At 56.0% G+C, this 26103-nt stretch overlaps 2 protein-coding genes across 9 annotated transcripts in view; one reads left to right on the top strand and one right to left on the bottom strand.

The window, feature by feature from the left end:
- The first annotated feature begins 259 nt into the window (after nucleotides 1-259).
- Nucleotides 260-22447, top strand: WIPI1 (WD repeat domain, phosphoinositide interacting 1). 2 transcript variants are annotated; one of them, XM_066980235.1, is made up of 13 exons: nucleotides 260-415; nucleotides 2059-2141; nucleotides 3653-3822; nucleotides 7595-7691; nucleotides 11578-11675; nucleotides 12683-12775; nucleotides 13100-13170; nucleotides 14070-14177; nucleotides 14951-15115; nucleotides 15307-15414; nucleotides 16662-16783; nucleotides 17514-17614; nucleotides 21900-22447. In XM_066980235.1, exons 1-13 carry the CDS (start codon nucleotides 345-347, stop codon nucleotides 21945-21947), a joined length of 1335 nt encoding a protein of 444 aa, XP_066836336.1. In that variant the 5' UTR covers nucleotides 260-344; the 3' UTR covers nucleotides 21948-22447. The 2 variants fall into 2 exon arrangements, with proteins under 2 accessions (XP_066836336.1, XP_066836337.1); XM_066980236.1 differs by lacking the exons at nucleotides 16662-16783; nucleotides 17514-17614; nucleotides 21900-22447 and adding an exon at nucleotides 16480-16628.
- A 1103-nt stretch (nucleotides 22448-23550) lies between these two features.
- The window catches only part of ARSG (arylsulfatase G), a 44104-nt gene continuing 41551 nt past the window's right edge, over nucleotides 23551-26103 (bottom strand). For all 7 annotated transcript variants that reach the window (XM_066980231.1, XM_066980229.1, XM_066980228.1 and 4 more), the window contains 2 exons: nucleotides 24571-24661; nucleotides 23551-24242 (listed from right to left, as the gene is read on the bottom strand). In XM_066980231.1, coding sequence (XP_066836332.1) covers nucleotides 23914-24242; nucleotides 24571-24661 — 420 coding nt within the window. In that variant the 3' untranslated portion in view covers nucleotides 23551-23913. The remainder of the gene's footprint in view (nucleotides 24243-24570; nucleotides 24662-26103) is intronic.

The raw sequence follows: 26103 nt of genomic DNA, 5'->3' as shown, positions 1-26103 counted from the left end.
CTACAAAACCCAGCCCTCCCCCCCCTTTCCCCTCCCTTCCCCTCCCCTCTCTCCTCAGCCCCCCCCCCCCGCTCTGCCCCCCCCCCCGCGCCGCACCCACAACACCACCACGTGGCCACGCGCGTCCCTTCCCCACCTCCGACCAATCGCCGCCCTCCCTGCCTTCCCGGCGGGCGGGACCTCCCCGCTTTCCCGCCTCCCATAGGCCGAACCGCAAGCCCGTCACCGGGCGGGGCGGGCCTTACGGGGAGCCGCCGACCAATGGGAAGCGCCGGCGGCGCCGCCAGCACGGCGGTGCGGGGCCGGGGCCGGGGCCGGGGCCGGGAGCGGGCCGCGGGCGCTGCATGGCGGCGCAGGGGCAGGGGCAGGGCGGGCCCGCGGCCCTCAGCTGCTGCTCCTACAACCAGGACCGCACGTAAGCGGCGGGGGTGGGGGGGGGCCGGGGGCACCTTGTGTGTGAGGGGTGAGGGGCAGCGGGGCCGCCACAGGCGGGGCAGGGGTCCCGTGAGGGGTCCCGGTACCGTGAGGGGTCCTGTGAGGGGACCCGGTCCTGTGAGGGGTCCTGGTTCCGTGAGGGGTCCTGTGAGGGGACCCGGTCCTGTGAAGGGTCCTGGGAGGGGTCCTGGTTCCGTGAGGGGTCCTGTGAGGGGTCCCGGTACCGTGAGGGGTCCTGGTTCCGTGAGGGAGTTCTGTGAGGGGACCCGGTCCTGGAAGGGGTCCTGGTTCCGTGAGGGGTCCTGTGAGGGGACCCGGTACCGTGAAGGGTCCTGGTTCCGTGAGGGGACCCGTGAGGGGTTCTGGGAGGGGTCCCGTGAAGGGTCCCGGTCCTGTGAGGGGTGCAGGAGCTGTGAGGTGAGGGGCAGGGAGGCCCGGGGAGGGCTCATCGCGCCCTGCTGGTACCTGAGGGAACGTGTGGGGGGCTGGGGGTGCCTCTTGTCACAGGGAACTAGCGGTAAGGCCAGAGGGAGCGGCCTCGGGTTGTGCCAGGGGAGGGTCAGGTTGGAACGAGGAGACATTGCTTGTCAGAAAGAGCGGGTCAGGCCTTGGGAGGGGTTGCGCAGGGAGGCAGTGGGGTCACCGTCACTGGGGGTGTTCGAGGAAGGGTTGGACATGGTGCTTGGGGACACGGTTTGGTGGGTGCTGGTGGTAGGGCAATGATGATCCTGGAGGGCTCTTCCAACCCTAACGGTGCTGTGACACCGCGCCCAGGCCTGCAGGAGGACGTGGGGCTGTTGGAGTGGGTCCAGAGGAGGCCACAAAGATGATGGAGGGGCTGGAGCACCTCTCCTGTGAAGAAAGGCAGAGAGCTGGGGATGCTCAGCCCCAGAGGAGAAGGGTCCAGGGGACCTCACTGCAGCCTTTCAGTGCTTGAAGGGGGCTTGTGAAAGAGATGGGGAGTGACTCTTTGCTCAGTCGGATATTGACAGGACAAGGGGGAATGATTTTAAACTAGAAAGGGGGAGATTTAGATTGGAGGTTAGGAGGAAGTTCTTCACTCAGGGTGGTGAGGCCCTAGTATAGCTTGCCCAGAGAAGCTGTGGATGCCCCATCCCCAGGGGTGTTCAAGGCCAGGTTTGATGAGGCCCTGGGCAACCTGATCTAGTGGGCAGCATCCCTGCCCATGGTAGAAGGTTGGAACTGGCTGATCCTTGAGGTCCCTTCCAGCCTAAGCTGCTCTATGATGTGATATATCTAGAGGCAGCCCAGCCTGCAGCCCCCAGAAGTCACCGGAGGCAGCTCAGCTCCTGCCTCTGCAGCGTGAGGGGTTCCCAGCAGCCCTTCCTGCAGAGGTCTGTCTGGCCATCTCACTGTCCATCTGTCACCCCAGGATCAGACAGTGGGTGATGTTCTGCTGGCCCATGGGGGTGCTCGCTTTCTGCAGGCTGCGGCAGCCACAGACAAAGCACAGCGCTCGGGTTTCTCACGTTAAGTGCTCGAGGTTGGAGCCGGAGTCGTGCCTTGACAGATCGCTGGGTCAGGAACTGCCCCGTCCCCTTATCTGCAGGAACTTGGGCCGTAACCTTGCCATCGGATCTCATCTCTGTCTCATCTTTGCAGCTCTCTGGCAATTGGAACCACAACTGGATACAAGCTTTTCTCCTTAAGTTCTGTGGAGCAACTGGACCAGGTCCACGAAAGCAGTAAGTCTCTTCTTTCTGAGCAGTGGCTGACAGCTTTAGCTACGTTACTGAACTTCGGCCTGCTTTGAGTGAGTGATTCTGCGTATGGCTGCTGCAGAGATGGCATCTGTCTCCGCTGTTCCCTTATCAGGAGAGGAGCAGCTCTGTTTACTGCCCTGTGCATAGCAGCCTTTAGAGCGAGCTGCAGCCTCAGAGAAGTTTCTGAGCCGCCCGCAGTACTTCCACAGAGCTGGAGGAGTCCCACAAGTTTAGAATCCAGCTTCTTTCTCACTCCTTCGTCAGCCTGACAGCAGCAGCTTGTCCTGCAAGCCAGCGTTCAGAGCTAGTTCACTGCTACGTGTTTCAGACACGTCTGGGAAGCTGCAGGCCACCAGTGCGGGTTCTGTGATATTTACCTTGAGATGGTTTTAGTGGGCTTCCAGTGCAAGAAGGTCATTTACAGCAGGTTTAACAGCCAAAGACAAGTACAACCTCACAGAGCACACACTCTGTGGTCTGGTTCAGGCCATCACCAGAATTGTTTCAGCTGAGGTGCACCAAACGAGATCCAGCTCACCCCCAGGAGATGCCTCTCTCCCCACTGGCTGCAGTGGGAGCTTCAGCAGCCAGGCACAGCTGCCTCATCTGTGGCACAGTTCGAGTCCTTCTTTGCCTTACAGGGTAAATGAGCTGCCATATGGCAGCAAGCCACAGCCATCTTTTAAAGTTGTTTAGGAGTTTGGATTCCCCTCAGAGGCAGATCCAGAGACAAAAGAGAAACAGATCCCTGCTGGTGTTGTGCTCAAGGTAATGGGCTGAGATGGAAGCAGTCCTATGTCTTGGTTTTAGAGCAGCCCTTGTACCTCCAGTGCAGGACAGCCCAACCACTGGGTATGGTTCAGGACTAGCTAATTAGAAGGTCGAGTCCCTGATGACTCAGGTACAGCAGGGCCATTGTAACGGTGCCTTTTCGGTGTAAGAGGAGTCATCCCAAGCAGTCACTGCAAGACATCCCACACCACAGTTCACCACAGCCACGCCAGAGCTCTGCAGAGAGCATGACCCTAGCGAGGAGGAGGGATTAAAGGGTATCAGCTTTCCCCTGCCTTAGGGAGGCTGGGAGAAATCAGACACCATGCAGAACAGCCAGCGAGTTCCACGCAGCTTTTTCCTTACCTCAATAAGCCCTGGCTTGTTTGCTGCCTCCAGGAAGGTCCCTGACCAAGCTGACTTCTCATTTCCTTTGGTAAAGGTGAGGGCTTCCTTTTTATATCCCGTTCCCAAGGATTGACTGCAGCTGGAGGGCCCTGCCCAGGAGTGGCACAACAGCATTCTGCATCCAGGGAGGTTTCCTTAACCCCTTCCTCCTTTGATGCTTTGTGCCGTTTATGAGAAGTTTTTAACAAGAGCAGATGTTGAGCTTCTTAGCACTGAGCCTTCCAACCCTATTCCCTCCTGAGTCTCATTTGTCACAGCAAACAAACCAACCATAAACCAAGCTAAAGACCGCCTCGCTTTTCTTCTGTGCCCAGATGAAATCCCAGATGTTTACATCGTGGAGCGTCTGTTCTCCAGCAGCCTTGTGGTCGTGGTCAGTCATGCCAAGCCACAGCAGATGAATGTCTACCACTTCAAGAAAGGGACGGAGATCTGCAACTACAGCTATTCCAGTAACATACTGTCCATCCGGCTGAACCGTCAGGTGAGAGGCTGGGGAAGTGGGCTGGCCGGAGCTGTCCCAGCTCGGCTCTCTGCTGGTGCTGACAGTGCACAGAGCAGGGGCCAGCTGGGACCCTGCTGCCTGGAGAGCAGCCGCAGCCCGGGTCGCTTTGCACTGCGTCTCTGAACAGGGCTTTGAGGGGTAGGTGGGTACACGTTCTTCTCTGCCAGCTCCACCTCAGGCCTTGTAACCTCTGAGAGAGGAGGAGTGGGGCTCTGGATGTCATCTGCCATAACTGCTTGAGTAAAATCGTGCTGGGCCCTTGTTTTCTTCGCAGGTACACAAAGGTTTTTTGTTGTTTGTCTCCTTGCCTATTCAGCACGCAGTTCTGCCCCAAAAACACCTTTTCACCTTCCCCTCTCCCTTGGATTCCACTTCCTGACTTCAGGACCACCTCTGCCATCGTTGTTGCAAATAAGACTGTCAGAGTTGGTAACAAAATCCAAGAGTTTCTCGAACTCCATCGATGAGGCCAAAGGCTGCTCAAGTACTGCTAGCTGCCGGGTTTTATTTTTAAAGGTATAGGAAACATTCTGACCGCTGGGAAGAAGGCTGTTAGAGTGTTGTGCTCTGAACTGACACAGCCTCACACAGCCCTGAGCCCTATTTGTAGGATTTAAAGTCTTTTTTTTTCCCATAATTATTTTCAAAGTATATGCCATAAGAAGCTGAAGACATTTTACAATGAAGAAATGAGCAGTCTGGGTAATTGTATATAATCAGCCTCTCCTCAGTTAGCAACAGCGGGTCCTGCAGTAAAGCTCTCCCGTAAGGAAACTCTGGGTTGAGTTTCCAGTAAAGCTGTGTTTGACGAGAAGTTCCTGTACTACAATTAAATCTGTCCTAAATTGATTTTTTTCATTTACACGTACAACGGAGCTGGCAGAACGAGGACTTCCACTGAATTGCAGATAGATGTATATGTATAAAAATAAACTGGGAGGTTCTGCTTAGCAGTTCTAGGAGATCTGGGAGGAAAACAGTTCCAGGATTTTTCCCATGTGCTGTTCCAGTGACTGCCTGAGGATGATGTGTAGGCAGCCACGCTCCTTGGCTGCGTTACGAGCTTGGGTTCAAATCCCAGGCTGAGCTCATCCACCGGCCATAGCACAAACAAACCTGAAGAGATTTGAAGATATTACGGATGGTTGGGCAGGCAGAAGATAAATCACTGGGCTTTGATAAGCGAGAAGCCAAGGGCACTGTCCCCAGAGGAGGGATATTTCTACCTGTGCGGCAGAGCTCAGGGTGTAAGCATGACCTTTTTCCTTGGTGGAGGCACCTGCTCTCCAGCCTGGGCAGGGCTGTGATCGCACACATCGTGATACCTGAATTTCAGAGCTATCTCGATGTCTGCCTGCTGCCCTGACCCAGGAGCCCACATGTACACCATTCGAGTGCAGAGAAATAACTCTGTTTTGTGCAACTATACAATTCCAATCTCCAGTCAAGATTTAAGCTGGTGGCAGGCAGGTTCTGCTCGTGCTGTCATGTTTGAACACCTTCCTGGGGTTCAGAATGAAAGCCTTACTCTTCTAGAAGTCCGTATAAGGCTGACTCCCTTATAAGCCATTAACACAGGAAGACAGTAACGAAGTAGGAACAGATCTCAAACAAATGGTAAATGTTTTGATTTGACCTCTCCGTGGAAAATCCTTGTTGTGCAAGCAAAATAGTCCCTCGGCTGTTGCTGATCCATGGGAATTCTTTGTTTCAGGCTCCACTGTAACTCGAGTTTGCATTAAACTAGATCGCCATTTATCTCAGAGGGGGCAATAAGGCTGTGCTGGGGGACTTCTGAGAAGCTGTCCTGTAACCTCCCTGGATTTTCAGTTACTGTACTGAAACCCTCCTGAATTCTTTGGAGAGGTTTCATATTTTTTCTAGCTGTGTCCATGCCCAGCATGTTTAAGTCCTCAACACACAGCTCAGCCACTAACCTGAGCCATGTCAAGCTGGAGCACTACAGAGAAATGCAGGAAGCAGTGCCTTGAACACCGCGTAGCAATCGCAGCGCCAAGCACCTTCCTGAGGCTCTGTCTGTGTGCACAGTGAGGATAAAAACCTTTCCTCACCTCGACAGGTCTTTCACTGATGTCAGCCTGGGCTGCAGGGCTGCACAGAGGGCAGGAGGCAGAGAACCAGCCCTCTCCGCTCCCAGTGAGCTTGTCCAGGCCTCTTTTGCCTCTTCACCTCCCACCCCCATCACTCAGCTCATCCTTTTCCTGGATTTTGTCCCCGTTGGTGCCAGCACCCCGTGCTGCAGCTCTGGCTGCTGCTTTGCTGTCATCTAAAGCCTCCCTTCACCTGTGCAGCACCAGCAGCACGCCTCGCAGTTCTGGGAAAGCACACGGTGGCTTTGCCGAAATCAGCTGTATAAATATTACCCTGACGGTCTCTGCTAGCAAGCTGATGGCTGTTACTGGAGAAAAGGCAAAGTCTTCCTGGAAATGCAGAATGGCTCTGACACAGCCCCAGATGCTGTGGTTAGCAGGAATAGAAGTGGGAAAGAGTTTGATCCGAGGGGAATGGTGGAGGAAGGCAAAGATTTTCTAATGTGGGTGTTTTCAAGTTAGTAACTAAATTCCACATTTAGATACTAAATAAGTGGCCTCATTTCTAAAGAGGTGGAGGCTTCCTGTCCATGGATTTGGATGCTTCGTATTCAGGAGCCTGGGCAGAGTCTGGCCTTACATTTTTATTGGGATGTTTTCAGGGCTTCTGGACACTTGGCACTAATACAGGTGGAGCTGTGCACTCCCTGGGGTTAGAAAGCACAACCCCTCGGCCAGATCCAGAGCCCGGTCCCAAAAAAAGCCTCTGCAAAATGCTTCCGTAACAAGCAGAGATCTGGACCGCGCTGAGACACAAAGCTGAGTGATCACAGAAATGGTGGCCTAATGCTAAGGTTGCAACATGAGGCTTCCTTTTTCCTTTCTGCCTTTCCTGCCCATCGTTTGGCAGCTCCTCGCTCAGCAGCTGCCTCTTGGCTGAGTGGGTGGGTGTTCCTGGTGAGTTCGTTCCACAGAAGAGGTGCAAGCACGTTAACTTAGAAATACCCTGCCCGCCTGCCAAGCTGGTGTAAATACTAGATGTGAAGCACTAACCTCTGTGGCTGTCCCTGAACAAATTGTTCCCCCCCGGTTTTACACAATTCTACGCAATTCTGGGCACACAGAGCACAATCCTGCCTGCTGATGTCGACGCGTTAGGTTTAGCAGAAATGGGAGGCCCACCGCTTGGGTGCTTGCTCCCAAATTGGGAAGAAGTCAGGGCAAGGGGCAGGCAAGCCCATCTGTAGGCATGCTAACAAGCAGGAGTGGCAGCCCCTCTGCCCCGTGGCCTATATGACCAAAAAAGTAATTTGCTATGAAAAAAACAGCAGAGAAAAGTTGGGGTAGAAATAGATGGTAACCAGGACCTAGGGTGTAGCCCAGGTGTGTCCTCGTGTTCTGGGGCCTGGAGATGTGGAAGATAAGCTCGTAAGAGTAACAGAAATCACCATGATTTATCTGCTTTCTAATACAAAAGCAGATGCAGGCAACTCTCAGAAGCAGAGCCATACAGAATCAAAGGCTGTCCAGTGAGAGGGGATGTAGAAGCAGAGGAGATCCCGTTTCTGTTGCATTTCAGTAAAATCCCCGCGGAGCTTTTCTGACAGCAAAGATGAGGGTGTGTGAGCTGCGGGAGCAGCAGGCAGAGGCATTGTGCCTGTGCTGGTGAGGTTCTGTTCACGGCCCTTGTGTCCTTGCAGAGGCTGATTGTTTGCCTGGAGGAGTCAATTTACATCCATAACATTAAGGACATGAAGCTTTTGAAGACTATTATGGATACGCCTCCCAATGCAACAGGTAAGCGCGGCAGAACTGCGTGAAAGGGAGAGGTGAGCTCTGCGGGAGCTTTGCTCAGCCCCGGTATTCGTGTTAGAATTGAAACCAGCCTGCGGCCTGTGCACTCGCAGCAGCACAGCTAATTCAGCGTTGAGGAGCCAGCAATGTCTGGAGGCGCTCAGCTGGGCTTGTGAGAGAGGGAACCCTGCTCTGCCCTGAGCAAATGCTTCCAAGGAGAGCAGGAACGCTCAGCAGGGTTCGAGGAAGGTTCAGTCTCACCCCATCCTCTCGCAGGATGACCGCGCAGCTTCCCGGAGCGTGCCTTTATTCCCCGTACAAGAGTGAAGCTGTAGGGCAGGCCAGGACCGCAAGCTTCCCTCCATGTACAGGATGACTTCAGATCCCCCCTCTGGGGCTCGCTGCCCTCCCTTCAGCGTGCCCCGTGTCCCACAGCGCTCTGAAGGAGCTGCGCCGTGCCTCCGAGCAAGCCAGGGAGTTCCCAGCAGCCTGGGCCGCCACCTGATATTACTCCGAACGCACGGGAAACCCAAGGGGCAGGGCGGGGCAGGGCAGGTGGCTGCAGAACAGATCCTCCCTGCGCAGCGTGGGGTGAATCCGGCTTTCCTGCTGATGGGAGAGGAGCTATTTTTAGCGGCGAGCAGGGAAACTTGGCTGCGCGCCGGCGGCGCTGCGATCTCCCCGTCACAGGCTGCGGCATCGTCTCGGGGGCGGCTGCCTGTGAAGTTATCGATGCGCTCACGCCTGGCTGCTTCTGGGCTTTCAAGGGATGCTGTTCCAGCTTCTCCCCCGACCTACTTCAGGTCTTAACAGATGGCCTCTTCGTGTGGATTAAACATCCTCAATGCTGCAAATATAATTACAGTTTAAAACCTTCCCGAGAAAGCCCCGCCGTGGCAGGACGGACAGGGATACCCAGGCCTGGAGCTGTTCCGCAGGCGGGCTGAGCGGTCGGGTCACAGTTTAAGAGCAGCAGCACTCAGCAATTCCTGGGACAGGACGAGGCTGCTGCGGATCACAGGACTTCATACGAGCTTATTTTTCTAAAACCCTTTTACCGCAGCAGCTGTCACTGAATGAGCTGAGTGACAAGTGCTGTGCCACGTGTGCTCCCTTTGTCCCCGAACATCTGCGCTGCTCCCAAGCCTGACCCCACGCACACTGTGCCCAGGAGGCCAAGGCGGCGCAGCCTTCTCTCTCCTTTGCCAAGCCCTTTCCGAGCAGGGATCCGGGGATTTTCTGCCCGCCCATAGGGCAGTCGCTGTGAGATCTGCACCCGTCGCTTCTCAGAACCCAGCTCCTGACCCTCCGCTGTCCTTCAGCCGCTTGGGGCTGGGCCCGGGGAGCTTGCAGCACGCAGGGGGCAGCCAGCGTGGCTGTCTCGCAGCTACGGGGGAAGTGCGGTGACCTCCGGCTCCCTCGCACGCACACGCTGTGAGAGGCGATGCTTCCTGCCGTGGTGATGTGCACGGACTTTCCAGGATGACTGCACACGCTCCGGGTTGTCCCCTCGGTAAGGTCCGGCCGGCCTCCTCCACGCAGGAGAGAGAGGAAAACGCCCGGGGTGGGCGAGTCCGGTGTTTTTCGTGTGTGCTCAAAGAAGGAGTGAATCTCCCTCCTTAGAGGAAACCACGCTGCTTAGTCGTGAGCTTCCAGCTCCAGGCGAGAAGCACCCGAGCGTGTCTGAGCCGCACCGCAGCCCGTGGGAGTGAAGCAAAGTCCCTGGGGCAACGCAGCGCCCTGGGAGCGGGGCTGGCTGCCCGCCACCGTGAGCACACCGGCGTGGGAGCCTTTGCCGTGCAGGAGGGCACCAGTGGCTCCTGTCCCCAGCGAGTCCTGGCCTGATCTGCTCCGGGGAGGGCAGGAGAGCCCAAGGGAGCGCCGTGGCTGCGAGGTGACTCACGGCAGAGGCAGGATTTGTGCTGAGGAGGTCATCGAGCTCGTGCTGACGTGCGTGCCGTGAGGGCCGAGAGCTGCAGCTTTGGGAACCACCTCACGTGGATCCCCTCACCCCTCAGATCCCACCGGAGCTGCTGGCTGGGCAGCCAGGCCAGGCATCCCCAGTGCAGCAGCTTCTCTCTGCACTGCTCGAGGGAGCCACCTGTGAAGCAGCGCTCCCAGGGGCGCTACGCTGAGCAGCGCCAGGCTGTGCCCCCTTCCTGAGCCCCCTGCTGCATGCGCCGCCCCTCGCCGGGGCTGTCGGGTGCCGAGAGCAGAAGAGCATCTTCAAAGGCCGCCCGTGTCCCTTGTGATCCCTGTTCTCTGTGCGTCCCCGAGGTCAGCTCAGTACACTCCATCTGTGTTTTCCCCTGGCCTGGTTTCCCGTTTGCCTCGTCCAGACAGGCGCGGAGCGGAGGGAGAGGCTGACTCACGCCGGCCGGCTCAGAGCTCGCTTTGTTCAGCTGGAGCCTTCTCTCGATCCTCCGCTTAGAGAAAGGGCTGCGAGGATCCCCGGGGCTGCCGGGCTGGGGGGAGACCCTCCTCAGACGACCCCCGTGCTCGTCACAAGCAGTCTGTGGGCTGTCCTTGCTGTCCTGCCACCCCTCCCTCTTTGGGTGCCGTCACCTGCCTTTTAATTGCCTGCACTTTGCTGCTGCAGCTCCTCCGGCGCTCACGGTCCCTGGCATGATGTAAACGCTTTTGATTGATGGGGAGTGGACCTCCGGGGCCCCTGGCTGATCCCGCAGCTCCTGGCTCCGCTGCTGCGGTCTCTTTGTTTAGTTAGAAACAATGACCTAAAACAAAAGCTTCAGCTGATTCTTCCCTGCTGCTGGGCCGGGGCCAGGGCAGCGTCCCGACACGACGTGTTGCACGGCGTGTGTGCGCGTGGCTGGGTGCATCCGTGCACACGTGCGTGCGTCCTGTGCGGGGAGCGAGGCGCGGAGCCTGGCGGGATCCCCGACAGCCTTTAACCCCCCAGCTTCCTCCACACGTGGGGCTACGCGGGACCCCGGGCGGGATCCAGGGAGCTCGGGTCCGTGCCGAACCCTCGAGTGGGTTCTGGGAGTGCTGGGAGCACGCGGCCGCAGTGCAGGAAGCGAGTGAGACCCGCTGCTGTGTGTGACAGGATCCGCTGGGACGGTCCTCAGCCAGCGGCAGAAAGCAGAGGCAGGAAGGGATGCTCTTTCCTAGGTCACCTGGGGGGCAGGCGGATAGAGAGCCCTACGCACACGTCCATCCATCCACTTGTCTCCTGTAATTCGTGCTCTCTTGGAAGGGGAACTCTGGGGGACTTGTGCTCGTGTTGGCATACAGACAGATGGTCGTTACAGCGTAGAATTCCCTCTGTGGTAACAATTCAGCTGGGTCCAAGTTCCTCGTCTGCCAGAACCTCCCTGCACAACTGTGGCGTCTGCTGTGTCTTTCTCTGCTTCCCTTTTCCTCTGGGAGAAGGAAGTGGCACTGCCCAGCCCCACGGCCGCTGCACAGGCGTCATGGGGCTGCGTGCGGGCTGCACGGCTCATCCGAGCCTCCAGCCGTGCGCTCACACCCTGCTCACCCCCGCAGGCGTCCAGGTGAGCCTGGACAGGAGTCCTGCTAGCCCTGAGACCACGATGTCCCTCGTTGTGTTCCGTGCACCTCCTCCTGCCTTCTCAAAGGAGATGATTAAGGGGGGGAGAAGCCGAGAGCCTGCTATTGAGCAGGACCCGGGCTTTTTCCGAGCAGGATTTGGGGGAGGCCGTGGCGGGGAGAAGGGAGCCGTACTGTCCCGCACCAGCAGGTGTCCCCACGGCTGAGGCATCGCCAGCGCGCAGCCGGCCCGCGCCTGGTACCGGCCACTGGCCCAAACTGAGGCAGCGCCCGAACCCCCGCGGTGTCCGTGGCCACGTCTCCGCTTTCTGTCCTCCGCCAGCAAACAACCTCAGCTGCGTCCCTCTCGCCTTGCCAGGTCTGTGCGCGCTCTCGATCAACCACGCCAACTCCTACTTGGCTTATCCCGGCAGCGCGACCAGCGGAGAGATCACGCTTTACGACGGAAATACTTTGGTAAGTGCAGAGCTCGCCCGTTTGGATACCAGCAGGGCCTGAAAACAAACAGCACCACAGCGAGGCCAACAGGGCCTTTGGGGAGGAGGAATAAATGCACTCTGCCGGGCTGGGCTGCAAGGAGCTCCCGGGGCAGGCACGTTCCACATCCCCCTTGCTTGGACGCCACGCAAAGCAGGCAGCCTCTGAGGTCATAAAATCCATATCGCAGCTCTGGATGTGGAGGTAAATGTGTCCCCTGCCTCTGCAGCTGCCAGGCTGACATGGACAAGGGTTCACATGAGCTCTGGCAGCGTGCACAGAGGGAGCGATGTCACTGGGGTGGCTCACAGAGGTAGGAGCTGCTGCGGGTGCAGGACCTGGGCAGCTGCTTTGCCCCGCTGCAGGCTGGAAAGGATGCTGAACCCGAAGTCATGGCGAGGGCAAGGTGCCCGCAGCCCCTCAGGAAATCTCTCCCCGGCTAGGGTCGTGATTATCTGCGGTTTGTGCCAGGGCTTTGGATTACATAAGGCTGCCGGGCTGTACGTGCGGCAGGAGCTGAGGATCTGCAGCAGGGGAGGAGCAGAGCTCGCAGGGAAGGCGCGCTGCTGCTGCGAGAGGTACTAGCGAGGGCCTGGGCTCCCCGCAGGCATCCGAGTGGCGTCACTGCAGCAGTCTGCGCCGTACAGGCGCGGTGTGCAGAGAGCCAAGTGCGCAGGGACCTGCCAGCCTTCAGCGAGGGCGCAGCCACGAGCCTGCAGCCCGCTCGGGAGAGGTGAGAGCTGAGGCCTCGTGCACCTGAAAGGAGCTCTCTGTAATCACAGCGCCTGCGGTGCATGGTGAGGGAGCTCAAGGCGGGGCAGAGATAAGAAATGCTGAGGCTGCTGAAGGGATACCAGGACTGCGATACGGCCCCGTGAATACACACAGGCGGTCCCGGACAGGGCACACGGCAGGGAACGCCCTGCCCTTACGCAGCCCGAGGAGCAGCGTGTCTCTTTGCACTCACATTACCTTCTGTCCTGCAGAAAACAGCCTGCACAATTCCTGCCCATGACGGCCCTCTGGCTGCCCTGACCTTCAACTCCACCGGCTCGAAGCTGGCAAGCGCTTCCGAAAAAGTGAGTGAGTGAGTGAGTGCTGCTGCATTAACCTCGTCGCCCCAGCCAGCCCGCAGCTGGCAGAGGGCTCGCAGCCAGCCCCAGCACTTCGGCTGCCTGCTGCAGGGAGAGCGGGGCCTCAGGGCAGCCCCTTCCTAAACACGGCTCACAGGGGAGGGGCAATAAAGGGATTCCCACTTGTAAGAGGCCACTGTGTCGTGTTCATGTTGACCCGGGCTGGCAAACAGGGCCTTCGCGTGTAAGGAGTTACCTGGGTGTGTCAGAGGAGGGGCTCACGCTCTTTGCCCTGCTCCTGTGTGATCTTTCCACTTGCATTTTTTGCAGGGCACAGTCATTCGGGTATTTTCCATTCCTGGTGGGCAAAAGCTCTATGAATTCCGGCGAGGGATGAAAAGGTCAGTTCATTCTTCTGTCGATGACAAGCTGACAGAGGGCTCCCGGAGCAGAAATGTAAACACAGGGGAAGGGCAACGTCAGATCCTGGCGGCTCTGGCATCTTTTGCAGAAAGAAAACAAGAGCGAGCGTATCAGATAGAAATGTCATTGTGCCAGACAGCCACGCTGCGCCCAACTGCCGCTGGCAGTTTAGTGATTCAATTCAGTGTGCCACAGAACGGGACAATTGCAGAGAACAGAGGTAGATTCAGTCCATTTACTCCGTCCTTTTGTTGTTCCTTACTTGAAATAATGAAGTCTCCAGAGTTATCATCCTGGCTCTCGGCTTCTCAGAGGAGGTGTTCTGAAGCTAAAAGTCATTTGTGCAGAGCCCAAGTCTTCATGGCAGCCTTGGGCTGTTCCTGCCCTCCTGTAGTCCCCGTCAAATGCTTCAGGAGATCCTTTCCTGATCTTCCTCCCTCCCCTATCCCTGATCTGTGATTTTATGCACTTCTGCAAGTACACAGACCGACATGACCGAGATATCCTTGCCCTGCTGCACCTGCACAGGAAGAGATGCCACCTACACCTGGCCATCCAGCACCCTGGATGTCCTCCCTGGCCTTTGCAGTTCCAAAAGCTTCAGCTGCAGTGGCGAGGCAGCACAGCTGTTTGCTCGACAGACAGCTGTGTGAGCAAGGTCGCTTCCACCTCTCTGGCTGGCTGTCACTAACACAGGGTTATCCCCAGCTCTGAGTGAAGGGATTAGGGAAATGTTAGCCCGCAGGCTCAGCAGCAGCCAGGCAGGGGGCTTCTGTCTCTGTATGAGTCTCCTTCCTCCCTGTCCTCTGAGCAAAACCTAGCAGATCCCATTCGGTAACGTGCCAAGAGGTGACCAGTCCCGTCTCCTTGGCCCTAGGTACGTGAACATCAGCTCCCTGGTATTCAGCATGGATTCCCAGTTCCTGTGTGCTTCGAGTAACACGGAGACGGTGCACATCTTTAAACTGGAGCATCTCACTGACAGGTGAGGGGGATGGCCTGGGCTTACCTGCCTGCCCCAGGGCTGTCTGTGCTTCAGGCACCTGCCTTTATGCAGCTGGCCTCCATTTCCTCGCCACATGTTCTCCGCCAGCTGCAAACTCTCTCTTTGGCTTTGTGTCCTGATGGACTCACTCCTTGGAAAAGCCACGCACCGTGTCCCTGCTGTCAGCTCCCCAGGGACTGGTCTGTGTTTGTTAGCTGCCACTGTCCCCTGCCTCCTTCCCTGTACCCAGCCAGCCTTCCCCTGGCAGCAAGGTGCTGCTCGTGCTGGAGATGCCAGAGCGAACCCAGGCTCTCCGCAGTGCTGGGGCTCTCCACGAGCTGCCAGAAGGGTCCCACCAGATGCATGAGAGTCCCTGGCCAGCGGGCCCATGCGGCTCATCCGTGGGGAGAGGTTCTGTTGCTGCAGGAGAGAAGGGGGAATTCTGATACCAGATCATTCAGCCTGTGAATCTGCTACTATGAGAGTCTGCCCTGGCACGGCACGGGGTTGGTCTGCAGGCTTCTAATGCTGCGATGGGCACCAGGAACAGAAAGCGCAGCACAAGGATCAGCTCCGTGTTGTTTTTCCTGGGTGCAAACACGTCAGCCCTTCTGGGTAGACAGAGAAGGGCTTCTGCAAGGGTGCCCAGGGGCACAGCTGCTCCAAAGGAAGCCTTCCGCATAACTGAGATCAGGATCGCTTTTGTTGTTCCTAACCTGTTTTGGCACGGATGGCTGTGGTAGCCCTACTGATGCTGCTTTGTGACCCCGCAGCCGGCCAGAAGAGCCTCCAACCTGGAGCGGGTACATGGGAAAGATGTTCCAGGCTGCTACCAACTACCTCCCTGCCCAAGTATCAGGCATGATAAACCAGGACCGAGCTTTCGCCACTGTACGCCTGAACACCTCCGGGCAGAGGAACGTCTGCGCCCTCTCCACGTACGTATTGACATCTGTGTCCCCGCTGCCACGCCAGCCTGTGAGCAGACACAGCTATCTGTGCGGAACACCACCGCTGTGGCCCGTTATCTGGCACCCGTGCCTGCTGCAGAGCACACAGCGTGTGTGTTTGCTGCTTCTGTGTGCGCCTGCAGCTGTCGTGTTTGGGCTCACGATGCTTTTCGCGTTAGGATTCAGAAGCTGCCTCGACTGCTGGTGACCACGTCAGATGGACATCTCTATATCTACAACTTGGACCCGCAAGATGGAGGAGAGTGCGTCTTAATTAAGAAGCACAGGTACCGTACCTCCAGTGTGCTGGAGTTCCCTACATGACTGATACAGAGGCTGATTTTTGAAAATTAAGAAAGGGAATTTCACCTGAAAGCACAAAACGGAGCTGTAGGAGCAAGAACGTTAGAACTGACTTGTGATTTTAGTTGCTTGATCTGACAGACATCAGAGAGGACCATGTCAGCAGGCAGGAACCTGGGGCATCTTGCAGAAGAAACCAGAGACATCCCAAATCCCCCGGCAGCTGTGGGATATCTCAGCCTAGATGGCAGAGCTGGGCAGGCTGTGCCTCAGGAGATGTCTCCAGCAGCAGAGCACTGACCACGAGGGGGGCAGGAGAGCAGACCACCTTCTCCAGGCTGGAGAGCTGATTTTGGAGGTGTGATGGCGTGGAGCGGCACTGGGAGCTTCCGTCAACAAAAACTCTCACACATGCATGCCTGCAGGCTCGCGGTGCCAAAGCAGAGCCTTCCGTGCTGCCGTTCAGTTTGTGTGCCAATAAAATTAAGCACATAACCCCACATCTGGGCTACTTGGCTCCAGATGTGAAGCCTTTGGGGTGGGGTGCGATGTAACATGTTCTCTCAGCCGGGACGTGGCTGCCGGCCAGGAAAATGCCAGCAGATTTTTTTAAAAGCCGCAAAACAAAGGCACTTGAAAGCTGCGCTGTCCAGCGTGCTCCGGCCGCCGGCCTCCTGCCTCCGTCAGACCCCGCTGCCGCCCCTGTGCTCCTGTTGTGAAGCAGCCGTCCGGAGCTGGCAGGCCAGCGTCCTGTGTGGGTTCCTCTTTTAGCATCAGAGGACTGAAAAGGGCCCTTGGGTCATGAGTTACATTACATCATACTATATCTCTGCTCAAACTCCGTCCTAAACTAGCCAGCGCTGCTTTTCTCATCTAGTCCACTCCTGTTGGAAGCCCTTCGGAGCCCCCTCCATGATTAGAAACACTGTTTGCTTTTGTAACCTAAAGCTTTTGTGGTCAGTCTGTTCCCTTCTGTTCTCATGCCAGCATTGTCCTCCAGCCGAAGTAGTGCTCTCCCTATCTTCTGCTCCCCCCTGCTTTATTTGTAGAGCACAATGATCTCCTCCTCTGCAGCGCTGTAAGGGCTGCGGGCAGAGCCTGGCCGCACTGCTACAAGCGGGTGAGGTGCTTCAAGGAGACGTGGATGCACGCCGTTGTATCGGCCGGTGCTGGGGGAGGAACGGACGGAATCAGGACTAACTCTTCTCCCCTCTTGCCCCTGTGCAATCAGTCTGCTCGGCTCAGGAAAAACAGAGGAGAACAAAGAAAACGACCTTCAGCCTCCAGTACCTCAATCTTACGCAGCGACTGTAGCCAGACAAAGTACAGTGCCTTCAACTTCGACCATGCCAGGTGAGCGTCGCGGCTGCCCTTCCTCGGGGCAAGGGAGCAAGAAAGCCCCTGGAGCAAAGCGGCAAGTCTCCAAGCTTCCAAGGGTTCGATGTAGCAAAACACCCCGTGTGCAGAGCAGACTGGGACAGCAGGGCCCTCTGGAGCTCACCCAGTTCCTCCCCCGGGATGGCTCAGGCGTTCTCTGCTCTGCTTGCTGGGCCCCTTGTGCAGCGCTGCTCACAAACAGGCCCCTGGCCGAGCAGAAACCACATCCGAGCTTTGGAGCTTGTCCGACAGCAGTCTGCCAGCTGCCAGACGGGTTTCCAGGAGTTGGAACCATGGCTGTGGAAGTCAGATCTCACTATTTTTTGTGTCGAGCTCACTACAGATTCTCCTGAACCTGTCGCACTTCACAGAAACGAAGCTAGCACTGAATTATTGCAGGAGAGGACTGGGTGACTTTCATTATATTCCCTAGTGTTAAGGCGTGCATACAGATGGGGATCCCATTTTGGAACTGGGGTTTACATTTGGGGTGGGAGGAAGCCAACTGCTGCCGCAGAAGCTAGTCTGTTCCCTAACGGGTAGTGCTGACAGAGATACCTTTCTCTACAGGCATCCCTCGGTGCCCTGCCAAATGCCACAGAAACCAGCTCTGGGTTAGATCAGTGATAAAAGAGCGTCACAGCTGTTTGTTTCCAGCCTCCGTGCATCCATTTATCAGCGATGTTCTGCCTTTTCCCTTTGGCAGGTTATTCGGAGGACGGTGGTGCCCTGCGAGGAGAGGTCATCCCAGAGCATGAGTTTGCAACTGGACCAGTGTGTCTTGACGACGAGAATGAGTTTCCTCCTGTGAGCATTCGGGACCCCTAAAACAGCAATTCAGCCCTCATGCTGAGAAGAAAGTGTTAACCTCTTACAGAAGAGATACTGTTGCCCTGACCTTGTCCCAGTTCACTGTGAAGCCTAAAATAACTAATTAAGGTATAGGGACAGTGCCAGGAAAGTTACACCCCCTAAATGGCAGCTAGGGATGGGGCAGAGATGATCAGCATAATAATTAGAGAGGGAACCGAACAAAGTAGCAGAATGAAGTGCAGATCCAGAGCTGACCTTTGTGCCTTGCTCAGATTTATAGTATTAACAGGAGTAGTTTTAATTTGAACAATACAATCATTTAGAAATAAAAATGTAGTATTCCCTGTTGCATTTCCAGTCAGTTGTATTAGTTTATGGGAAACAACTGGAACATACCTGAACCTCATCAGTCTCACCATTTCCGAGCTAAGTGAAAAGGAATCTCCTTTTCTGAGCACAAAGCTGAATAGCGTTAACAGAGTTTTAAACCTTTTTTTGATTTTTAAGTAGCACTTTCTCAGTTACCATTGGAAGAACATACTGGCTTTATAAAATCTAAGTTAAGCCTGGCAGTGTCTCTCCTGCTTCTCTTCCTATTATATAAGCATTTATTGTGTTAAACATTTAACTGTTACCTGGACAGACGTTGCTTACGGTGCTGTAATCAGCAGTGTCTTCATAATAGCAATGCATTAATACAGCAGAATATTGTAATGGATTTCCAGTTGTAGACTTGGCAGAATTTTGAACCCCTTACTCCATTTTTACATATCCTGCTGCTGGAGTTGTGCCTGAAGGAGGAAGTAAAAGCTTCACTGGGATCCCAGGATTTGTTCCATATGCTGAGGCTGACCTCTGTAAGGCACTTTCATATTAACTGATGCAAAGTGTTATTTATATAAAAGATGATTAGCTCATGACTCCCTTTGAAACACTGCCTAAGAGCAACTCTTCAAGTCACATAAACCTTAAACCGATTCTCTTTTGTTACCTGTAACATAGCCTGTTGCAAACCGAGAACAAGAGTTTTCTAATTGCCCTACTCCGTTCCCTAAGAAGGATATTTAAAATGTCTCCCCTTCGGTCCAAGTTGTTTGGCTGCAGAGAAGCTGCCAGCCCAGGCATCTGGAAGGAATGTTCCAAGGAGCAGCAGGGCCAGAGAGAAATCCTTTGCTTCCTTCTGATGAACCTGCTCTCGAACATGTGCTTTGGGGACACACAAATGCCAGCGAGCAGGAACCACGCTGCTCCTGAATGAGCCTGCCTGCTGGGACTACGCTGTGCAAAAACAGCCCCAGACCCCTGCTGTACAGCAGCAGGCGCTTTATTAAATGGACTTTGATCTGTCAAAATCCTGTGCCGTAATTAACCCGGCAGAGCCACTTACATGTGTAACGGCAGGGAGGAGGTGGTGTGGGAGGGAAGGAGCTATCCACAACTACTCCCTGGTACGGGGGCTCAGCCGTTGGAGCTTCCAGCTAGTGTCTGCAGCTAGGACCTCAGGTTTTCCCCTCCGCTGCTGACGGTAATGTGTTTTGCATCTGGCCTACTAGCTAGTGCGGCGCTGGCTCCTGCTGGGTTAGTGCTTACGGAGGCTGGGTCGGGATGTTTTGATGCTCTGAATTTCACTGAACTCCGCTGTTTTCTCAGTGCTGCAATGTTCGGTCTGGGTGACTCGTTCAAGAGGGGTTTCAGGGATCGAGGAGAAGGAGGGAGAGAAAACCTGACCTTATCCAACAAAAATGTTTTGACAGCATTCTGTTTTGCAGAAACATGGGAAGGGTTTTGTTTGTTTTCCAGTGTGCAACAAAAAGACATTTTAAAACCTCAAAACTTGTGACAAAACGGAATATTCACCCGCAGCCCACGCCACGAGCATGGCTTTGAACTTAGGCATACTTCTGGAGAAGCAGCCCTGCTTAGACCCAGCAGTTCCTCTCCGTTTTGAAACATTTTGCTCTCGAGTGCTGGTGAGCAAGACTCCAGAGGCTCAACTGTTAATAACAAGGAAATGCAGCTTCAGTCTAACGCACGATCTGGTGTGATTGCGGAAAACGGCCTCTTCATTAAGTGGAAGGAGGGACAGGTCAGAGAAGAGATGAGAAGCCCAAGGAGGGCTTACACAACCTGACCTCACCAAGAATTAATGTGGCTATTGAGACTAATTATGGCAGCACTGCTGAAGAACCCTGTAGCAAGAGGTTAAGCAAGTTCAGTTATGTATCTTGCTTGCACTGATGGGATGGATTAAGTGCTTTCAGGGCCGCTAGTGGCTCTGGAGTAGCTGATGATCTGCAGGAGGTACGCAGGCATCACTGAGATGGACAGCGGGCTAAAGCCTGAGGGGAGAAGAAGGTGCTGGTTTTGAGGCGGGGAGAGCGCCGCACCACCCTCCATCTGCGTAATCCTGGCTTCATGGGAAGGGAAGGACGAGCCCAGCTCCGGCTGCACGTGGTTGTGATGATCCCAGCCGTTTTCTCACCACCTGGCTAAGCAGTTGCTGCTTCTCTCCAGGTTTATCAGTGTCATTGACGTTTCCAGTGGTGTCGGGAGTTGCTGGTGTGTGCTCGAGCCCAGCAGGGTGCTGCTCAGCCAGCTCAGCCTTTCAGGAGGCACCGTAGAGTAGGGCTGTGAGGTTCGACAGAAGAAATCCTACAGGATTCATCAAGGACGAAGCCAGATGGTGTGCGTGGACCTGAAGAATACATACCAGGGGATCGCTTAAAAGTGCTGGAATTCAGTAGGGAAGGGGATTTCCTTCAGCAGATGGGTCAGTGCCTTTCCAGGCAGACGTGATCAGTCCTGCAGCTGGCTGCGCTCTGAAGCTCGTCGGCTTCAGGACCGGAGTTGACGTGAAGGCTTTATCAGGCCAGGCATTTCATAAGGTCGGGCTAGGTTGTGGACAGCAGTCAGCTCTTCAAAGACAGCATCCCCTCGCTGATGCTCAGTCTTTAAAAACATCCCTTTCACTCACAGCACATCAATTCTTGGCTGCCTCCAAAACTTGGGCAGCCTTCCTGTGCTGCCTGCGGGCAGCAGCGTGAGCCCCACCGTGCCTCCAGCAACCCCTGCACCACAGCCAGGCAGAAACCCCTGCACTGCCACGGGGAGAAGGCTCCCCCAGAGCAGTGCCCAGCACGGGGTGTGCAAACATCGCCGCCAGGCCGAGCCAGCAATCCTAACGGGAGCAGCCAGGCTGCAGGTGCCCCTTGGGCTGCGCGGGACCCGTGTTTGCCTCCTTGCTGTCGGATGCCCGGCGTTTCACTCGTTCTGTTGTGCAGATTGTGACACTAACGATTCTCAGGGATTTTTCCTTTTTTTAAGAGCTGGCTGTTAGCAGAAGAAAAGCGATTCAGCTGTGGAACTGTACTAATAATATTTCAAAGGGGGGTTGAGCAAGTCTGGCCAAACGTAAGTGGCCTCGTGTTCCTTACGCAGCTCCTGCCCCTGTAGCTCAGACAGGAATTTGGGGCAGCCGGGGCTTGCAGGATTAAGCCCAGCTTATCAGTGCAGCACCTGAGCTCCTCAGGCAATCCAGCACCAAGGCCTTGTGCCTCAAAACCAGGCAGGGGACGTTTCTGCGGGCCGTGGAGGGGACGAGCAGGCACAGCCCCTCCGGCAGCTGAGTGTGGGGATGGCACCGGCACCGCTGGGGGCTTGCGGCCAGGCTGGCACCCACCCGGGGGGCTCTGCCCGAGCTTCCAGAAGCAGGCGTGGATCTTACCGGGGTCTCTGAGCTCATCTTGTGGCGTGCGTTTGAATGAAGTGTCTCGGGGTCATTGCTGCTCCCCAGTTCCTCTCCGTGCTTTATCACCGAAAGGTGTTGCTGGTACTTGGGGTAGGCTTCCCCTCACCCCGTTCAGCCCCCAATGTAGGTGTTTAACTCCGGCTTCCGCCTGGAGTCCCCAGGGAGACCCAGAGAGGCGCGTCCAGCTCCTTTCCCCGCCTGCCACGCCAGGAGCTGAGCTCTGGGAGCACTCGGTGGGGCAAACGAGGCTCACCCCGAGTAACCCAAGTCCTGCAAGCATGGCCGCGCTCCGTGCCATGCCAGCTAGATGCAAGAGGCCCTTATCGCCAGGCCAGATGGTTCCTGTTCCCAGGCCTGTAAATTTGGGGAGGGGGGGGAGTAAATAAATAAACCTCTCACAAATCTCCCTTTGAATGGAAAGTAAAACACTGCAGGACATCCCTCCCCCTTCTCCTCCCATGTGCGTAAAACCGACTTGAAACACACCCTGTTGCTGGGAAAAGTAAGGCCATTCTGTTTTGATTTTGGTAGATAATCTTGTGCCGCGGAGGTCAGCCGGGCAGAGCGAAGAGGTCATGATGAGACGCAAACATCCGCGCGTAGGACAGCTGCTGGGAAGCGCTTTGGAAAAGCCAGGAATTTCGAAGAAGAGATTTGCGTGTCCTCAAGAAAAGGAAGAAAAAAAAAAATCCAAGGTGGGCCACTGCTTTTTACTACAGTACGTGTGAGCGACCGCCTGGCCCGCCTGGCCCGCCAGCCCCTTCTTTTTAATCGTGTCTGGGCGGGTGTCGGTGTACTGTATGCACAGCGCTATATTTAACAGGTATCCTAGAACCACATTGTAAATGCTAATTTAATCAGATTTGTATGTAACCAGAATTTTATATACCCGTTTTTCCCTTTTCTAATTTATGCCGTTTTATGTGTATAAATGTACTTATAGCAAGGTATATTAAACTTATGTCTCTGTACAGGATAGCCTATTTTACCCAGGCAAAGTATTTTTGCAGTGATATTAGAGAAGATTTGCCATTTGCTACGTTTAAAGCCAGAAATAAAGTCACGGTCTGTCCCTGGCAGCTCGCTGCCCATGCTCCTGCTGTTCTTTGTGGGGCCCTAAAGATGTCAGTCTTGATTAAGCTTCAGCGAGCGGGTTTGGGGTGCGGGAGGGAGGGAGGGAGGAGGCTCCGGCTGTGCCCGGCCCCAGCCTGGCCAAAGCCGCGCTGCCCCGCTGCTGGCGGCCGTGCCAGGACGGCGGGGCAGGAGGCTGCAGGCCAGAGCTAATTGCAGACGGTTGGGCAGCCCCTCTAATTTGGGCAGCGCTGCCCGTAATTACAACTCCCAGTTCCCTGTGGCTGGTGTAACACCTTGCTTCGATTGAGACAAGCCGCTTACGGCTTGTCCAAAGAAAGATCTTGGGTGCGTAAATTGGAGTCCAAAAGCGTTCCAGAAAACCCTCGCTCAGCTGCTGGGAAATCCTGGTGGTTTCTGAGTTTCAGTTGCGCCTTCTGTGTTGCCTCCGCAACTCCCCAGGCCTGTGCCCGTGCCCACTCACGCCCCAGAAGAGCTGTTCCCAGCCCACAGCATCGCACTGGGATCGGCAGGAGCCGTTTCTCCGCCTGGAGCCTTGCTCTGCTCAGAGCCTTCGGGGCAGGTTCCGCTCCGTGACCTCCCTGAAGAATGCAGTTACACCACTGGGCCTTCAGAACAGAGTTGACGGGGAGCGGTTACCCCGGTCCTGCATTTTTCCAACAGCCTGTTTCCAGAACGCCTTTCAGAACACCGGGACTTGGATACCTGTCCCAGAACAACCTCTGAGGCAATGCACAGCAGCTGCAGGACGAGCCAAGCACCCTTCCTAGCAGGATGTCAGGGGCGTGCAGGGCAGCTGTCACCGAGCGCACAGGACCCTCTCTTCTACAGCTGTGTCTTTACCATAACCTGTTAACAAATTTCACGTGGCAGCAGCCGGAGAGGCAGGTGCTCCATTTCCCAGAGCACTTCGTGCCAGCATGGCAAAGGCAGGGAATATTCTCTGCAGCTGCAGACTTCCAGGGTCTCAGCACCAGCACAGAGGCTGAGGGCTCCTTCCTCCCCTGCCTTGCGCTCCCACGGGCCCAGGGGTTAATTTTCTGTAGTGGAATTTCCACTAGAGAATTTCCCAGCAGCATTCTCTCCAAAATTCAGCTCACGCAGATGGCAGTTTTAATGACAAATACTACTTTTTCTCAGCTGAAGGGCCCAACCAAAAGCCTTTTTGTGCGCAGAGCCACCAGGTACTGCAGTGACCTGCTCCTCCAGCCGCAGGGGAATCCTGCAGCCGGGGGGACGGTCCTGCTCTGTGCAGGGCTGCACCAAGGGGACCCCTCCGCCTGCTCCCCCAGACCCGCGACTAACTCACCCACACTGCTGCACGGCACGGAGCAAAGCGAGCCGCAGCCTCCGTCCCTGCCCGCTGGCCAACCTCAAGGCTGGAGCCAGTAGGAACAACAGTCAAATTCACAAAACCAGAATCAGAAAAGGAGCAGCTCGGGCAATTGTTTGCTTAAAGACAAAGCCGCGTCGCTCTTCTCTCTGCGCTGTGGTCCAGCGAGGCTGCGGGAGGTGCTTGGCATCGGCAAGCCACGTGCTGTGCGTTGCAGCACGGCCTCGCTGCTGGATCTCGGGAGTAATCTGCAACCGAGACGTTGTCTGTTGCAATGTCCTCCAGAGCCTGCGCGTAAGCCCGGCTGATGGCAGGTAGCACTGCCCGATACTCTGCGGATGCCACATCCAAAGGCTCCTGTTCCTGGATATCACGATCCAGATTGAAAATGAGGGGCGGCTGGTGACGCTCTTCTGGCCCAACGCTTCCGTCGCAAGCCTTCGCCCCTCCTAGGGAGGAAGGAGAAAACCACGGGAGTCCCAGGCTGCTCACCCCTGCCCAGGCACCGCCTCTGGGCTCCTCACCAGTCCGTGATGGCCCCTTCCCACCACGGCCCAGCTCTGGGAGCCCAGGTCCCAGCGCCAGGCTGCGAGTGCTTCTGGAGCCAACCCCGCACTGCGCAGCCCATTGCGCACACAGCCGGGCACCCACACGCTCCTTGCCGGGCTTGCTCCTGCCTCTATTAATCTGGTTTGGTTTTTACCCGTACCTGCAGGGAACCAGGAATCTCAGACGGTTTTTTTCCTGACCGTACGATCCCTACCACAGCCACCCTACCTGTGGTGTAGAACGCCTTGTACTGAGCCAGCCGCAGCGCCTCGATCTCTCCGTCCTTCCCAGCTGCCCCACTGTTGGGGTGAAGCAGAATCTGAAGGAAGAACAGAAAGAGCCCATTGCAGAGAAAATGTGCTCCGTTCTATACCTGCTCCCTCCCAGCGCGAGACCATGTCCCAGCCGTGCACACAACTGGGGACACTGCTCAGCCCAGCAGCCTCAGCAGCAGCTCAGCAGAAGGGAACTGGGAAGCGCCAGCATCTCGCTTGTGCCTCGCGTTCCTCCGAGGTCACCTCCCCGGTGGCAGGAACATCTCAGGGATCGGAACCGATGGCCAGCGGCTAGGCCACGAGCTCGGGCTGAGCTCAGCTCCAGCAAAGCAGGGGCTGTGCTCGGAGGTGAGGTGCCGGAGCACCGTGCCCGCTGCGCCTCCGGCTGACCCACGCCGTGGGGGGAGCGCTCCCTGCCCTGACAGCAGCAGGGAGCCGGGGTGAGGAGAAGGGAGTTGGGAAGGGCGGGTCGAGTCTCTGCAGCTCGGTATTTGGGACACTTGATCCGCGCAGGACGCCTGCCTTGGCACTGGGGAGGGAGAAGACAAGTGAGCTGGATGGTTCGGCGGTCTCTGTCAGATAATATCTGCTGCGGAGCCAATGGCTCCGCTGAGTGATGAGTCACCAGAGGTTTCCTCCCTGGGAATTGCGTTTAAAAGTGATTCAAGAAATTTCCACTGTGCTAAAAACTAGAAACATCTGCCGGAGTTGTAGGCAGCTGCGGTGCCAAGTTTAGTAACAGTGTTCGCAGCTGATCAGCGCTGTAATGACTTAGCAGGTGTCCGGCACGGGAGCCCTGCCCCGGGCACCGCCGCGGGCTCTGCCCGCCCTGGGAGCCTCGTGGCCGCCGCTCGTCGCTCCCCCGAAACGCCGGGATCCGGGGGGACCTCCAGATGCTCCCGGTTTCCTCTGTTGCCTTCAATTGCAAGGTTAAAAAAAAAAAAAAATCACCATCTGGAATTTGGTTTAAAAAACGTATTTTACGGAAAAAAAATGAAAACCTGCATGTGGGAGGCTCGGGTGTGAGCTGGAAGAGGTCACACAGCGTGAGCGTGCTGCAAGGAGGAAATGCGTGCTGTAGGTTGTGCGGGCACCCCTCAGCCGGAATAAAGCAGCTGCAAAGCAGCGATCAGTAATTATTTAAGGGCCCACGAAGCCAAAACACCAGGAATTCAACCAGTTTGTCTGCTTCCAGCCTTAGAGCTCGGCTTTGCCTGCACCCTTTAACCCGAGCAGCACGGCTCGGATGCTGCTGCCTGGCTGCAGAGGCACTGAAACAACCACGGGCTTGTTCCTGAACGCGCCTCAGAAACCCCACGCTAAGAAAATCCATTCTAATTCACCGCATAAGTGAGGAGCTTGTTTCGACTGAGCCCTTTCAAGAAACGTTCCCAGGTCCGCAACCCGTGACTTTGTTATTAAAGAACAAAAAATGAAAAGAAAAAGAAAAAAAAGAACAAAAAATACCCTTCTCCTCAGCAAACCC

Source organism: Anser cygnoides, chromosome 19, assembly GCF_040182565.1.
Source record: "Anser cygnoides isolate HZ-2024a breed goose chromosome 19, Taihu_goose_T2T_genome, whole genome shotgun sequence".
Classification (NCBI taxonomy): Eukaryota; Metazoa; Chordata; class Aves; order Anseriformes; family Anatidae; genus Anser; species Anser cygnoides.
This window is presented reverse-complemented; position numbering and strand designations above follow the sequence as displayed.

What these genes read in the sequence shown, in the direction of transcription:
- WIPI1 (XM_066980235.1), top strand. Translation starts at nt 345, where the DNA reads ATGGCGGCGCAGGGGCAGGGGCAGGGCGGGCCCGCGGCCCTCAGCTGC. An exon ending in TCCTACAACCAGGACCGCAC is followed by an intron (nt 416 to 2,058) that starts GTAAGCGGCGGG and finishes TCATCTTTGCAG; the next exon opens with CTCTCTGGCAATTGGAACCA. An exon ending in CCATCCGGCTGAACCGTCAG is followed by an intron (nt 3,823 to 7,594) that starts GTGAGAGGCTGG and finishes GTGTCCTTGCAG; the next exon opens with AGGCTGATTGTTTGCCTGGA.